The 12,527-nt window shown below is 49.7% G+C and overlaps 1 protein-coding gene across 1 annotated transcript; it reads left to right on the top strand.

Moving 5' to 3' along the window:
- Positions 1-579: 579 nt before the first annotated feature.
- LOC122376640 lies at positions 580-12,459 on the top strand. Its single transcript, XM_043356530.1, has 3 exons — positions 580-1,160; positions 4,390-4,727; positions 10,552-12,459. Exons 1-3 carry the CDS (start codon positions 879-881, stop codon positions 12,449-12,451), a joined length of 2,520 nt encoding a protein of 839 aa, XP_043212465.1. The 5' UTR covers positions 580-878; the 3' UTR covers positions 12,452-12,459.
- Positions 12,460-12,527: the final 68 nt, after the last annotated feature.

The following is a 12,527-nucleotide window of genomic DNA, read 5'->3' on the forward strand; positions in this document are numbered from 1 at the left end:
TGGACGATCAAGGTCAGAGTGGCCGTAGGAGCCGCGCCTTTCGCACGGCCCCGGCGCTGGCGGCGAGCCTCGAACGGAACGTGACGAGATGGACGGCTGGCGGCCAGCGAGCGGCGCGATAGTCCTGACGATTTCGCCACGCCCGATCCGCCCACCGGCACCGGGACACAGACAATAGTCCTTCGGCACAAGGCAGGACGGCAAGCTGCTTTGTGATCGTCTACGCACACTGAAATGCTTTCGTGGTAGGTCACACTCGTGAGAATATTGAGCTTACCAAGGAAAATATGACCAATCTTTATCAAAAACGAGGTAAGAGAGATAGGTACTGTCGAAAATGGCAAATAGTGTCATGGGTTTGTTGGAACGCTTGTTGAATAACGATGGTGTCATGGTTTGGGGCTGAGACCTTTCCGCATCCAGTTGAGACTTGAGTGATGAGTCGGCCAATGCTGATAGATCGTAACTGGTTAGAGCTAACAAGCCATAACTGAGCTGAATTAGAAATTAGGCGGTCATCCCAAACATATAAGTCTCATAACACCGAAACTAGCCTTTTCAGACACAACGAAAAGCATTGTTTTGGCTGCATTTATGCGGAGGACAAGCAAGTTCACCAAACCGTTTAGGCTTTTTATCAAGGCTCTAAAACTATGACTTTTGGCTTTTTACATCGGCATTATGATGTCGAGCTTGGAGGTGTGATATTTATACGTCCCGTGCGGTGTTGACATATTTTGCAAGTTCTTTTTCAAGAGCATGTTTCTTTTCATTTCGCTAGAATGACGAGTACAAGGCGTATGACTAGGAAATTATGGCAAATTGTAAATTTAAATGATCGAACGGTTTGTGACAAAAGGGGTCGATGACATGAGTCAATGCATAGCTACATTATTTACAACAAGTTAGCTTCATTGTACGTTTGCTTTGCAATGCTGCACATAACGCTTCATAATGAGACTGAAATCATTAACGCTATGCTTCAAAACATTGAACAGCCGAATGGTTGGAATTTTACTAAAGGAAACAGCTTTCGCGACGAAGTCAATAATTTCCAAATTTATCGGAATAATGAAGAAAAAGAAGTGAAAATATTTGATATGATTTTACCACAACGTGACGAAGAAATTCTGCTGTGGCAAAAGGCAGGGAACTATGTGGTACGTATCAATTTTATATTCAAACATATGCCATGCATTGCATAAACCATCGGCCAATGCCCAATGGCCAGATGTTTTTCACCAAACTGCGGTCGGTACACATTGGTCCCATTAATAAAAAAGCTTGCACGCATTTCATCAATGCTAAGGCATATATATGATGGAGTCTCACTTTCAAAGGTTACATTCCTTTTGTGGTATAATGGTATCGCTCCTTACGCAGATAAATTCAAGGGTTTTTAATTATATGTATAGGTCTAGGTACAGGGTGACACAAAAAAAACGGTCATCACCAAATTTCGAATAACTTCGGAAGTTTTATTCAGATCATCACCAAACTTCGGCCACTTAAGGTCACACCTATGTAGCATACATCCACCAAGTTTCAAGTCTTCACTACGAATACTTTTAGTACAGTGTGTGTTTTACTGACGCTCCACAATGTGCTCCAGGTGAGCGCCACGGCGCTGCAGGGCGTAGGCACACTTGCATCCGGCGGGCAAAGTTGTCGATAACCCGATAGCTGTGCACTTTACAGAGTGCAATGGCCTCTGGAGACAGTGCTCAGGGGGTGTGCTACCCCTGAAACGTTATTCTTATCGGGTTATCGGCAACTTTGCCCGCCGGATGCAGGTGTGCCTACGCCCTGCAGCGCCGGGGCGCTCACCTGGAGCACATTGTGGAGCGTCTGTAAAACACACACTGTACTAAAAGTATTCGTAGTGAAGACTTGAAACTTGGTGGATGTCTGCTACATAGGTGTGACCTAAAGTGGCCGAAGTTTGGTGATGATCTGAATAAAACTTCCGAAGTTATTCGAATTTTGGTGAAGACCGCTTTTTTTGTGTCACCCTGTATTATCTATACAAACGGCGAACACACCTTGTTGAGCTAACTGTAGGTAATAAGACAAATTAATTAAATTGCAAAATGAAACGTATGTCAAGTAGTGCACCTTAAAAGGATCTATGTGTTCCGCTATTCCTTCTAAGTCCAGAGTGATAAAGAGTGCCCTTCGCGTCAATACGGCAGTCCGTTTCGTTGCGTCTCGCTGCACTACCGTTTCTCACCACGGTCGCTGCCGCCGCCACCACAAATCATGACACTGTGCAAGGTCAGATGGTCGGCACCGAAGAGGAAGCGAAACTTCCAGAAAAGTTTATCTAATTGTTCCCTCTAGACATGAGCATTAAGCAGTGCTTGAGAAGTGTGTGTTTTAGTTGAAGCTACACCTATACCTGCATTATCCATTACATCTTTCAACGGCCCACAGGGACGGGATACGAGCTCCACAGATTCGGCAACTTATTGATCGAGAGGTTAACTAAGGGAACGGGCTATTCTCCACAAGCGAAATTCAATGGCACCCGATATAAAGGTCTATGTTCAATCCTTGACTCCGTAGCTAGGCATGTAGAATCAATGTCCCAAAGTCGTATTTTTGCGGACAATTTCCGAACAATAATCGCAGATGAAATGCAACAGTAACATACAGGACAAGCACGCTTGTCTTGTAGGACCTGTAAGATATTTTCTAACAGGTGCCCAAACGATACCTAAATACAACGCGTGCCCTGGCCCGATTCGTTGGTGCGTTTTGGAGACATCACCAAAGCGCTTGGGATTTGGGGCAGCCTGTCCGTCGTCAAACGGTATAGTGCTTGTACGCTCGTGAGTTTAACGAGTATCGTGATATCCGCTTCACACATTGAAGCCATTGCCAGCGCAAGGTGGCAGCACGGCCATGGGAGCCACAAAGTCCGCTTCGGTTCGACGCCATGTGTGACCTTACAGAATTGGAATGGGTCACGGCCGCTTCAGGTGACATTAGGACGAAGGTTGTGTCTGAATTAGCAGCTGTTGAGCAGTCATGCAGAAAGGTAGCATTGTAGGCTGTTAGTGGAATCTGCAATTGCAACGCAAAATCTGTTTTTACGGATTTATCCATCTAAATCATCACCTGCGATCTAGTTGTAACATACCTACTGTAACAGACTGGTAAGGAATGGAAGCAAAAATAAAAACAATTATTTTATTAGACATCATTACCCAGCCACACCGACAGAGAAAGCCGATTAAGTGGGAGGGTCTCACATCGAACATGATCAAAAAGCTTTCCCCGACTCATAGCCATCAAGATGAATGGAAGTAGGAAGTTCCACTAAACGTCCTGTCTTTACAGCAGCTTTTGCCCACATGCAATAATTAGCGCACAAGCTTATCATTGCAGAAGATATCATATTGTACCTGTCTAACCTGTCTACCTGACCCTATTATCGCCCAGAAGTCACCGGTATACCTATTGCCTTTTGATCAGAAGTCGGTGCACTCCCGATCGGCCTCAGTCTTGTGTAAGTGCGTCCTTGGCTGGCAGCGCCCCTCAGTGGCCGGCCCGCCTGCTCCAGTTCCCTGACCGTGTGTGAGGGAACATGGGATGACGGAAGAGCTGACTGGACTAGTTTGTACAGCGACGGATGCCAACCGGTGGCGCAAAGATAGTGACATTGGCCGGTACACCGTCAACGTGAGAATTGTCCTGACCGGACGTCAGTATAGTAAAGATTGGTCACAGAAACCTGACCGGATTGGTGACTGTGACGACTTGCTAGTTAGCGTAATCGCAACAATGGAACGGAAGCGCAATGCAGCTGTTGCGTCCAGCTACGCTGGCGAGGAGAGTGGTGTCAGATGTCTTTGTCACCAAGACATGGCGAAAATGATTTCGGTTTTTATTGGTGCCTTGGCAATGTCAATGACAGCATTATCTACCCATATTATATATGTAGGTTTACATGACTACCGATTCATCGGAAGGGAAGGGAAACTGAATAGCATCGAAAGCTGGCAAAGGAAGACAAATGGGCTGTACCAATTATCATGGATGTGAGACACAGGTTATAGCGCAGTCATGACGCTGTTTTCATACATACGTCTTACGAAACTATTCGCATTACAGCAATGACAAGAATACTTGTACCGAATACCTACTTAATTTAAATACTTCTTACGACCTAGAAACTTTTCTTCTCGCACAGAGTGCACGGAGCAGAATGTCCAGTATAACCCATAAGCCAACCAAATACTGATAGTGAAGTGAGCACGGACGTTCCGATCGCCTATGTCTCGCCTGTCGGTTACGGTTACGCACGCCTGCCGATCTCCCGGGTGATCAGCAGGCAGGTAGCTCCCGATTCTCCGCCCATCAGTCACACCTATCTCGCCGTTCCAGGCGATCCCGTACACGTTGGAGCCCTCTCTGAGCGCCGCACAGCGCCGGGCCATCCCTGACGTCCTCCGCTCCATCGAGGTCGGCACGTGCATCCGCTTCACGGCCCAGCCCGGCCCCTGCGACCGTGGCGGCGCCAGCGGCGGCGGCGCGAAACTCTGCTTCCGCTCCGGTCCTGAGAGGGCAGCACACCTGGGTCGGCGGCCGGGCGGACCCCAGGCGGTGACCCTGGCGCCTGAAGATGGGCCCTACTGGGTGCTCCACCTGGTGGGCCATGTGCTGGGTCTGCCGCACCCACACACCTGTCTGAGACCTCAGCAAGACGCCCAGAACACTACCAGGTAGGCATGAATGAAACGGGGCTTCATCATTGGTCAAAGCTAGTTTCGTGAATAGGAAGGGTTCCCTTTCCCCATTCAACCTGTCGACGCATTTCAGATACAAACTTGAAACGGTACGGTGCCCTCAGAGACCGAGTCCTCGAACTCTCGCTAATGAGAGCTAAGAGCTAGCTGGGTGTAGCGAAACGGGTGGGGTACCTACAGCCGGCTCAAGAAACGAGGCCGTAAGGACTATTCTAAGTGTGAAAGCAAAGGACACTAACACGATCTTTACATTTTAGATAAGCGATAAGTGAAAACTCGGGCGACTGTGGAAGTTTCCAGCGCGTAAACAACTATGAGCGAGATAAGTCACACTTAGGAAAGACGACCTCTTCCGGTTTAAAACACATGAATGGAACGGAACGCAATGCTTCTACAAGCGGAGAGAGGGAGCGAGAGAGAGAGAGAGAGAGAGAGAGAGAGAGAGAGAGAGAGAGAGAGCTCCTCTCCTCTCTCTTTATCTTTTTTCCCTCCATAGTTCCTCTCTTCCCTCTCTCTCTCTCTCTCTCTCTCTCTCTCTCTCTCTCTCTCTCTCTCTCTCTCTCTCTCTCTCTCTCTCTCTCTCTCTCTCTCTTTCCTTCTCCTTTATTACTTATTCTCATCGAATATGGCAGAATTCGATTAAGAAATCACTGACAGGTCATGCGCTAGAGGCAGCTTTCGTATTCCGTGCGTCTCGATAATCTAGTATTGATCTGAGTCAGGTAAATGGTAATGGACAGTAGACGGACAGTGGACGGACCAATATTCCACAATAGGCCCACCGACATCGCCACCAATACCTATACCTACCAGTGGCCTTCAAACCGCCGCGCTCCGACAAAATGTGATACGGTCCTTTCACTTTTGTCTGTAATAATATCACTTGTGAACGACTGACAAAACGTTATCGACGTTGTACCAATAGGTTCTGGTGCATTTCTATATTTAACTTATCGATCATTCTGGGCACGTCCGGTCCAGCATAGATCGATCAAAAGACTCTCGATGTCTTCCTCCGACCGTGACAGTGCAGATATCAGTGATGAATGGACGCCCTGGAATCTCACGAGCAGGGGCGCCGCCACGGATTTTTGACTGGGGGGGGGGGGACGGACTGACCGACTGAAAACCCAAAAGTAGACATTCTTACCGTGGCTTTTTCGGTCGGATGCATTCAACGTTTAAAGCAAATATGCCACTTTTAACATAGGGTTTTAAACTGAACTAACAGTTTTGTAGCTTGAGCTGAGAAAATCCTTTTGCAAATATTCATTATTATTTATTTCCTGCTCATTTTAAGTCTAAAAACTCAAAACTGTGGCAGAACAACTGGTTCGAGGAAAGTAGTTTAGGTTAAGGCATTTCCTTAAAGTGGTGGCTATTGGCTATATACCGCATTCCCACCGAGTACCTACCTATATACACATCTGATGTCCGATTCAGTTTGACACGGCAAAGCCTCGTGTTCTATCACGGTATAATTGCTGATGTATGCCACTAATATGATCGATAATGCATATTGCATAGGTAATGCATATTGCATACCCGCGTGGGGGAGGGGGCGTTGTATAGTCACAAATCTCTCTTTTTGGTTTGTGCACGAATCGGCGCGAAGCGCCGCGAAAATTGGCAAAAAAAAAAAACATTAGGCAAAACTGCTCCAAAATACGAATTTTGCAGCCCATGTAACAAGCTTGATACCAGAAAACCTTAGGTCAGGAAAACCAAGTCAAGTAGTCAAGTCGCCTCAAAGTTTTGTGGTCCTGTCAACCGTATAGCTTATTTCTTAGAAGCTGGAAATTTAGTGTAGCGTGACTGCAGAAGTGTGGGGTCGGAGCCGGAATCAGTCGGAGTTGACTGTTTTGGCCAGAGTCGGAGTTGAAGTCTTCGAAAATGTTCGGATTTTGACTTCGAGGTCGGATTGGTGTAAAGTCATGCTCTTGGCTGGTTAGACGAAATATATTAGGCCCGTGTTCGGCCAGTCGTGTTATACGACACACGTTGATCACGATATCAAAAATCGGCAGTTCCGCGATGACAGGTCGGATAAGAGCTGGAGATTTTGTTGGTTTTGTTTTTGTTTTGTTGGGTTAGGCCCTTTCGGTCGACAAGACCATTGCAGAGCCGGAAGGTTGATAGGAATTAGGGGGAGACATTGGTCTGGGCAGGCATCCTAGTGAGTCGCCGGGGCTGAGCCCGTCCAGAAGACAGGCCACCCAGCCCCAAGGCACTCACTGCACCCGGCTACGGGGTGCGCTCCCTCGGGAGCAGCGGTGCCGCTCCAAGGGAGCAGCCCGCATGAGATAAAGTTGCCTGTCCAGCCCGGAGGGGGGTTGTGGCGTGGAGGAGAAGGATTTCAGTATCCTGAAGATAGAAGCACGGATAGGTGATTTTGTTGGCCGAAGTGGCAGGGGTCAGACCAATACATGTAGGCCCACACCCCGAGTATCTAAACCTCCTGGACCCTCTCAGATTCGGCACCGGCCGTTCCATCTCTTCCATCCTCAGGACAGTCAAATCCTTCTCCTCCACGCCGCAACCCCCTGCTCCGGGCTGGACGGGCAACTCTATCCCATGCGGGAATGGCTCCACTGGAGCTATAGTCCTTTGCCGGGTGCAGTGAGTGCCAGTGGGCTGGGCTGCCTGTTCAGTTGGTCGGGTTCATCCCAAGTGGCTCACTGGGGTAGCTGCCCCGACTAATGTCTCCCACTCCCACTAATTCTTTCATACTTGCGGCTCTGAAATGGTCTCATTGGACCGAAGGGCCTAATCAAATTTCGAGTAGGATAACAACCAGTAAAACGCCTTTTGGGGCGACCAACGGAGCGAGCGAAAGGGTGGGGTGGGCCTTACACGTGCGAAATTGCGAGGGGATACCTCCAACTAACTTGTGCACTGCACCCTTCTAACCGGTCCCTAACGATGTGCCAAATTTGAGCGCAATCGGCCTAGCCGTTCTCGAGATCTGGAAGCGGCACCCTGCACGTGCGCACGTGCAAAATGGGTCCCAACTGACTTTTGCACGGCGCCCTACTAACCGGTCGCTAACCATGTATCAGATTTCAGCACAATCGGTTCAGCCGTTCTCGAGATCTGGAATCGACCCCTGGATGTGCGCACGTGCAGCAGCACCCCAACTGTGGCACACGGTCCACGGATATGCATTGCCTAGTGGGTATACCTATTACCTACCTACATGCCAACTTTCAGCGCAATCGGCCCAGTAGTTGCCGAGATAGGTATTGAAATTGTTACAAAACTGACACCTCTTCGTTTTTCACGTGGCACGTGCATATGGGGTCACTCACATGCATCGGGAATAGTCCGATGCTCGTTAGAAGGAATGAATCTAGTGCTACCCTACAAAAATTACCGCATGTAAATCGGTCAAGTGGTTGCTGAGATATAAGCCTAGCAAAAGCGTAACCACGGCATGCTCAGAAATTTCCGTTAACCCGCGCCCCACTGGGGTCTGCGTATAACACGCCCTACTGGGGGGGGGGGGCTATTCATAGCCCCCCCCCTCCTAACTCCGAAACTACTGGGCCGATCGTCAAAATTCAAACGGCGTCTGATAGCCCCGGAAAAACTGTCGAGCTAAACCTAATTTCATTGACCTCAAGGTCACCGATGACGTCACAGGTCAGGTCAAAGTAAAAATTATTAGCATTTTGCTTGTTCACGTTTTGGGCTCTGGCCGCCGTCTTACAAGTCAGATCAGGCTCATTTTTGGATCACACACTCGTGAACAGATGCTCTAGATACCCCGAGGGTACCAAACTTGTACTTTGATTTTCAGGTCAAGGTCAGGTCATCACAGGTCACGAAAATATTATATCATGCGTCGGTCACGTGACACATGTTTTATGGTCCATTTAGGCCAGAGATTTCGAATGTGATGTCGTCTGTGTCATTTGAGGTCATTTTGAGTCGAATTTAGCTTAGGTCAGGTCACTTTCAGGTCAAAAAAGGTCAAATTTTGAAGTTGAAATTTTTCAACAAAAAAGGTGTCTATTGGATGCAGTTTGAGCTCAGGAACACGATGGTGCTATTTATATTGGCGTACGATGTCAAATACGTGCTGAAAAATTGATTTCAAAAATTAATAATTGTGAATTTTTTGCAATAATGCGTAAAACTTGACCATTTTTGAAGATATTTAGCTAAAACTTGCTAGAGTTAGTCATAATAATGCGTTCTATCACATATATTCCGGTTTTTTTTCGAAAAGTCAAAAACTTTTTGAAAAAAATGGAAAAATATAAATTTTGGATTTTATTATATCAAATTTTCGAAATTTTCAAAATTTCGAAAAACCGAGATAGCAGTTTGATAGCGCAGTCTATTCTGAGTCCTCTCATGCAAAGAAATTGGATCTAGCTTAAAAACTGAGCTCTTGGGAGCGATTGCCGTGGTTCAATGTTTTGCGTCGAAATCGGCCGAACATGACGTCACTCTGACGTCATTTCCGGCCGACCTATGGTAGCTACGAAGTTTAAATTTTGACACAAGGTGTCAAATTGATGCAGCCGAAGGTACTGAAAGTTTGGCGTCGATACGTCAAGCGGTTTGGAAGTTATTGCAGAAAAACGGGAGGGGGGGCTATAAATAGCCCCCCCCCCCAGTGGGGCGCGGGTTAACCTACGAAAGACTACGCTCGCTTCGCTCGCTCCGTAATAAGTTTGGGGGGGACGTCCCCCTTCCATTCTGAGAGTGGGGGGGACGCGTCCCCCCGTCCCCCCCGGTGGCGGCGCCCATGCTCACGAGCCTGGCACACAGGCGGGTCTCCTCCCGGTCACGACACGCGGCTACTATACATAGTACATACCCCGTTGCACGGCGAGCGACTCCGCCTGACTCACTGTGAGCCAAGGCCGCGTCACTCAGAGTACGCAGCGGCCGAGAGTGGAAGGGTGAGCAGCTGGGTCGTTTCACGTCACGGCGTGACACGCCGGTCAAAGTGCAAAGACGTAGCGCCGAACCCAGATGACAGAGCCGAGACGGTGTCCCTGACGGTGTCCCCGCTAATGGAGGAGCCAACGAGCGCCCGCTGCACGCTCTGTGACGCTCAGTCACGCGGTGCATGATTGCCGCTTTTGATGAACCAGAAAAAATAACACTGTGACATGTGAGCGTTGTCTGCAGACTGCAGAGCACGCGCTGGTCAGTCCGTCCTGGTTCATTACATGTCCAGCTGATGTAGAGCACAAAGAGCACAAGTTTTCTACAGGACCTTCTAGGCAGAAGCGAGGCATTGTATACGACGGTAGTCGTACAATATCGACATCGGGTGGTTGAATAAGAAACATGCGAGAGTGACGTGCACTTAGCAAGAACCCGTAGGTACATGCAGCTGTGGTCGCCTGTGTTGGAGATCCTGTGGCTGTACAAAAAAAAAAAAAAAAAAAAACACGCTGATTCAGGGACGTAAGGCACCGATCGATCAGAAGGCATCGATCGAGCAAATGTTCGTGCACGGCTGGTTATCAGCAAAATAGGAGCAGATAAAGACATCCACTTTACATATCTAGCCAAACGAAGGGTGGATATTGGGATAGTCAAATCGAGGATAGATATCATTCGTTTCGACGGGCGACAATCCCCCTCAACAGTCAACCATAACATATACAGATGGTGAAATACTTTTACTTGTCTCAAACATAATTAAGTTCTTTTGTAAGTGCAAATATGATAAAGAAATTACGGAACGTGGTCGTGCACCTTTGTTACAAACGCTATGACTCGAATCACGTCAAAAGTCTCCTAAGTCATTTTATCGCTGACTCGTGTGTACCCGCAGGAAAGGCTGCCGCTCACGCCAGTGTCCCTGGCGACAGTTCGACCCCGGCTCGGCGCTGCACCTGACACCTGAGGAGCTCGGCCTCTGGGCACCGCCTCACACCACGCGCCTGAGCTCGGCGTCCGCTCTGCTGGCGCTGTGGCGGACCCGGCGTGCGGCCCGACCCTCGCACTGGGACCTGCTGGCGCTGCACGAGCTGTACCGGTGCTGGGAGGGACGCCCCCGCTGCCCGCCGCGGCCCTGCCGGCACGGAGGGTTCGCGGACCTCCGCTGCCGCTGCATCTGTCCCCCGGGGTTCAGCGGTGACGACTGCAGTGTCGGGATCGGGCCGGCGCAGGACTGTGTGCGCTATGTGGAGGTGGAAGAGGATCTAAACCTGTCGCCGATCGGACTGCCCGCACAGGGAGCTGCCGGACCGGCGGACCAGTGCGTGGTTCGAGTGAGGACTTCCTCCCAGCGGCTGCGGGTCCTGGTGAGGGTTACGGGGGAGTCCAGGATGCCGCCAAAGCAAAGTGTAATGCTCTTCGCCGACGCGTTGTTGTGCAGTGTTAAGATGTATGTGTTTTACAACGGAAGCCAAGAGAGGATCTTCTGCATCCTGGATTATCTGGCAGAGCCGCTGTTATTGAACGTTGCAGGAACGTTTGCTGATGTAGTGTTTCATGCGAACCCGTCACAACTGAACATACACCAGACATGGAAGCAAGCGAGAGTCGTGGTGCGTTCGGCTGATACGTTGTCCAAAAACCTGTCAGAAAACGTAACGTCGACACCCACCACAACCTTGCCAACTGTCACCTCTTCATTGGGACCACAGCATTATGGAAAAGGTCAGATGCGATCGGCAGTTGGCGCCGTTCCCTCAATGAACCTGCTCATTTTGCCGCCGATTTTATTTGCTTTGATGGGCTTCAACTTCTTGGTCGTGTTCGTCATCAAGAAGTACTGGGAGTACCGCTACGGCACCGCGGGTATTTACCGGGGCACCGAGCGAGCCGACTGGATGGACCAGGATGAGGAGGAGCCCGAGGACTACCAGATCAAGGTGGAGTACTCCAACAGCTTCGACGCCATCAAGCCCGGCTGGGAGGGCATGACGAGGGAGACCTCGGTACCGCAGGCCGAGATGACCGACCTGGAGCTGTTCCGCACCATGTACGGCGTGCCGGCACGACCTCAGCCTGACGATACCGAACAGGAGCCGACGCCGCCGGCCCGCGCACAGGTACCGGCAGAGGGGGAGGGTCCCACTGAGAGAGACAGGGCGGGGTCACCGACACCGGGCAAACAGGAGAGTCTCACCGTACCCGCTGAGGCGAGTACCGGTGTATCGGGAAAGAAGAGCCTCACCAATACTGGTAAACCAGACATCAGCAAATCCAATGACAAGAGACCTGCAAGTGTCGATAAAGTGAAAACTGCTTCATCCGTCCATGCTAACCTCGGGCAGACTACCGACATAGAGGCGTCCCACTCGCTGGAGGGAAAAATGAGCGACGGCTACCTGAAACCATTGGACCCACTCTCAAAAACAAGGAAGCGAGTCAGTTTTAGCGACGACATCGGCGAGCCGCTGTCAGTTCACGCAGATCTTCCAACTGAGAAGAAAGGAGAAAAACCTCAAACATCCACAGCCTCAAAGAAGCCATCTGAACCGAAAGTGGCGACGGACGTGTGTATCGCTGTCCCATTCAGCGGAGACGCCCAGCCACAGTCGACGACGGCTAACGATTCTGACAGCGACGACGACTCGGACGAGTCTTCCTGCTGCGATACCTCGTCGTCAAGTTCCTACCATGAGGATGACGACGACCTCAAGAAACCAGAGCCTGGACTTCTGCAAGGATTGACGCGATGTTTTCAAAGGAAAACAAACAACGATTCGAGCGAAATACAATGACACAGCAATACGACTTTTCAGAGGTTATGAACGGCATAGGGTGGTGGACGACGTACACGCATCACGATCTGGAGGG

Source organism: Amphibalanus amphitrite, unplaced genomic scaffold (assembly GCF_019059575.1).
Source record: "Amphibalanus amphitrite isolate SeventyFive unplaced genomic scaffold, NRLGWU_Aamphi_draft 002220F_arrow, whole genome shotgun sequence".
Classification (NCBI taxonomy): Eukaryota; Metazoa; Arthropoda; class Thecostraca; order Balanomorpha; family Balanidae; genus Amphibalanus; species Amphibalanus amphitrite.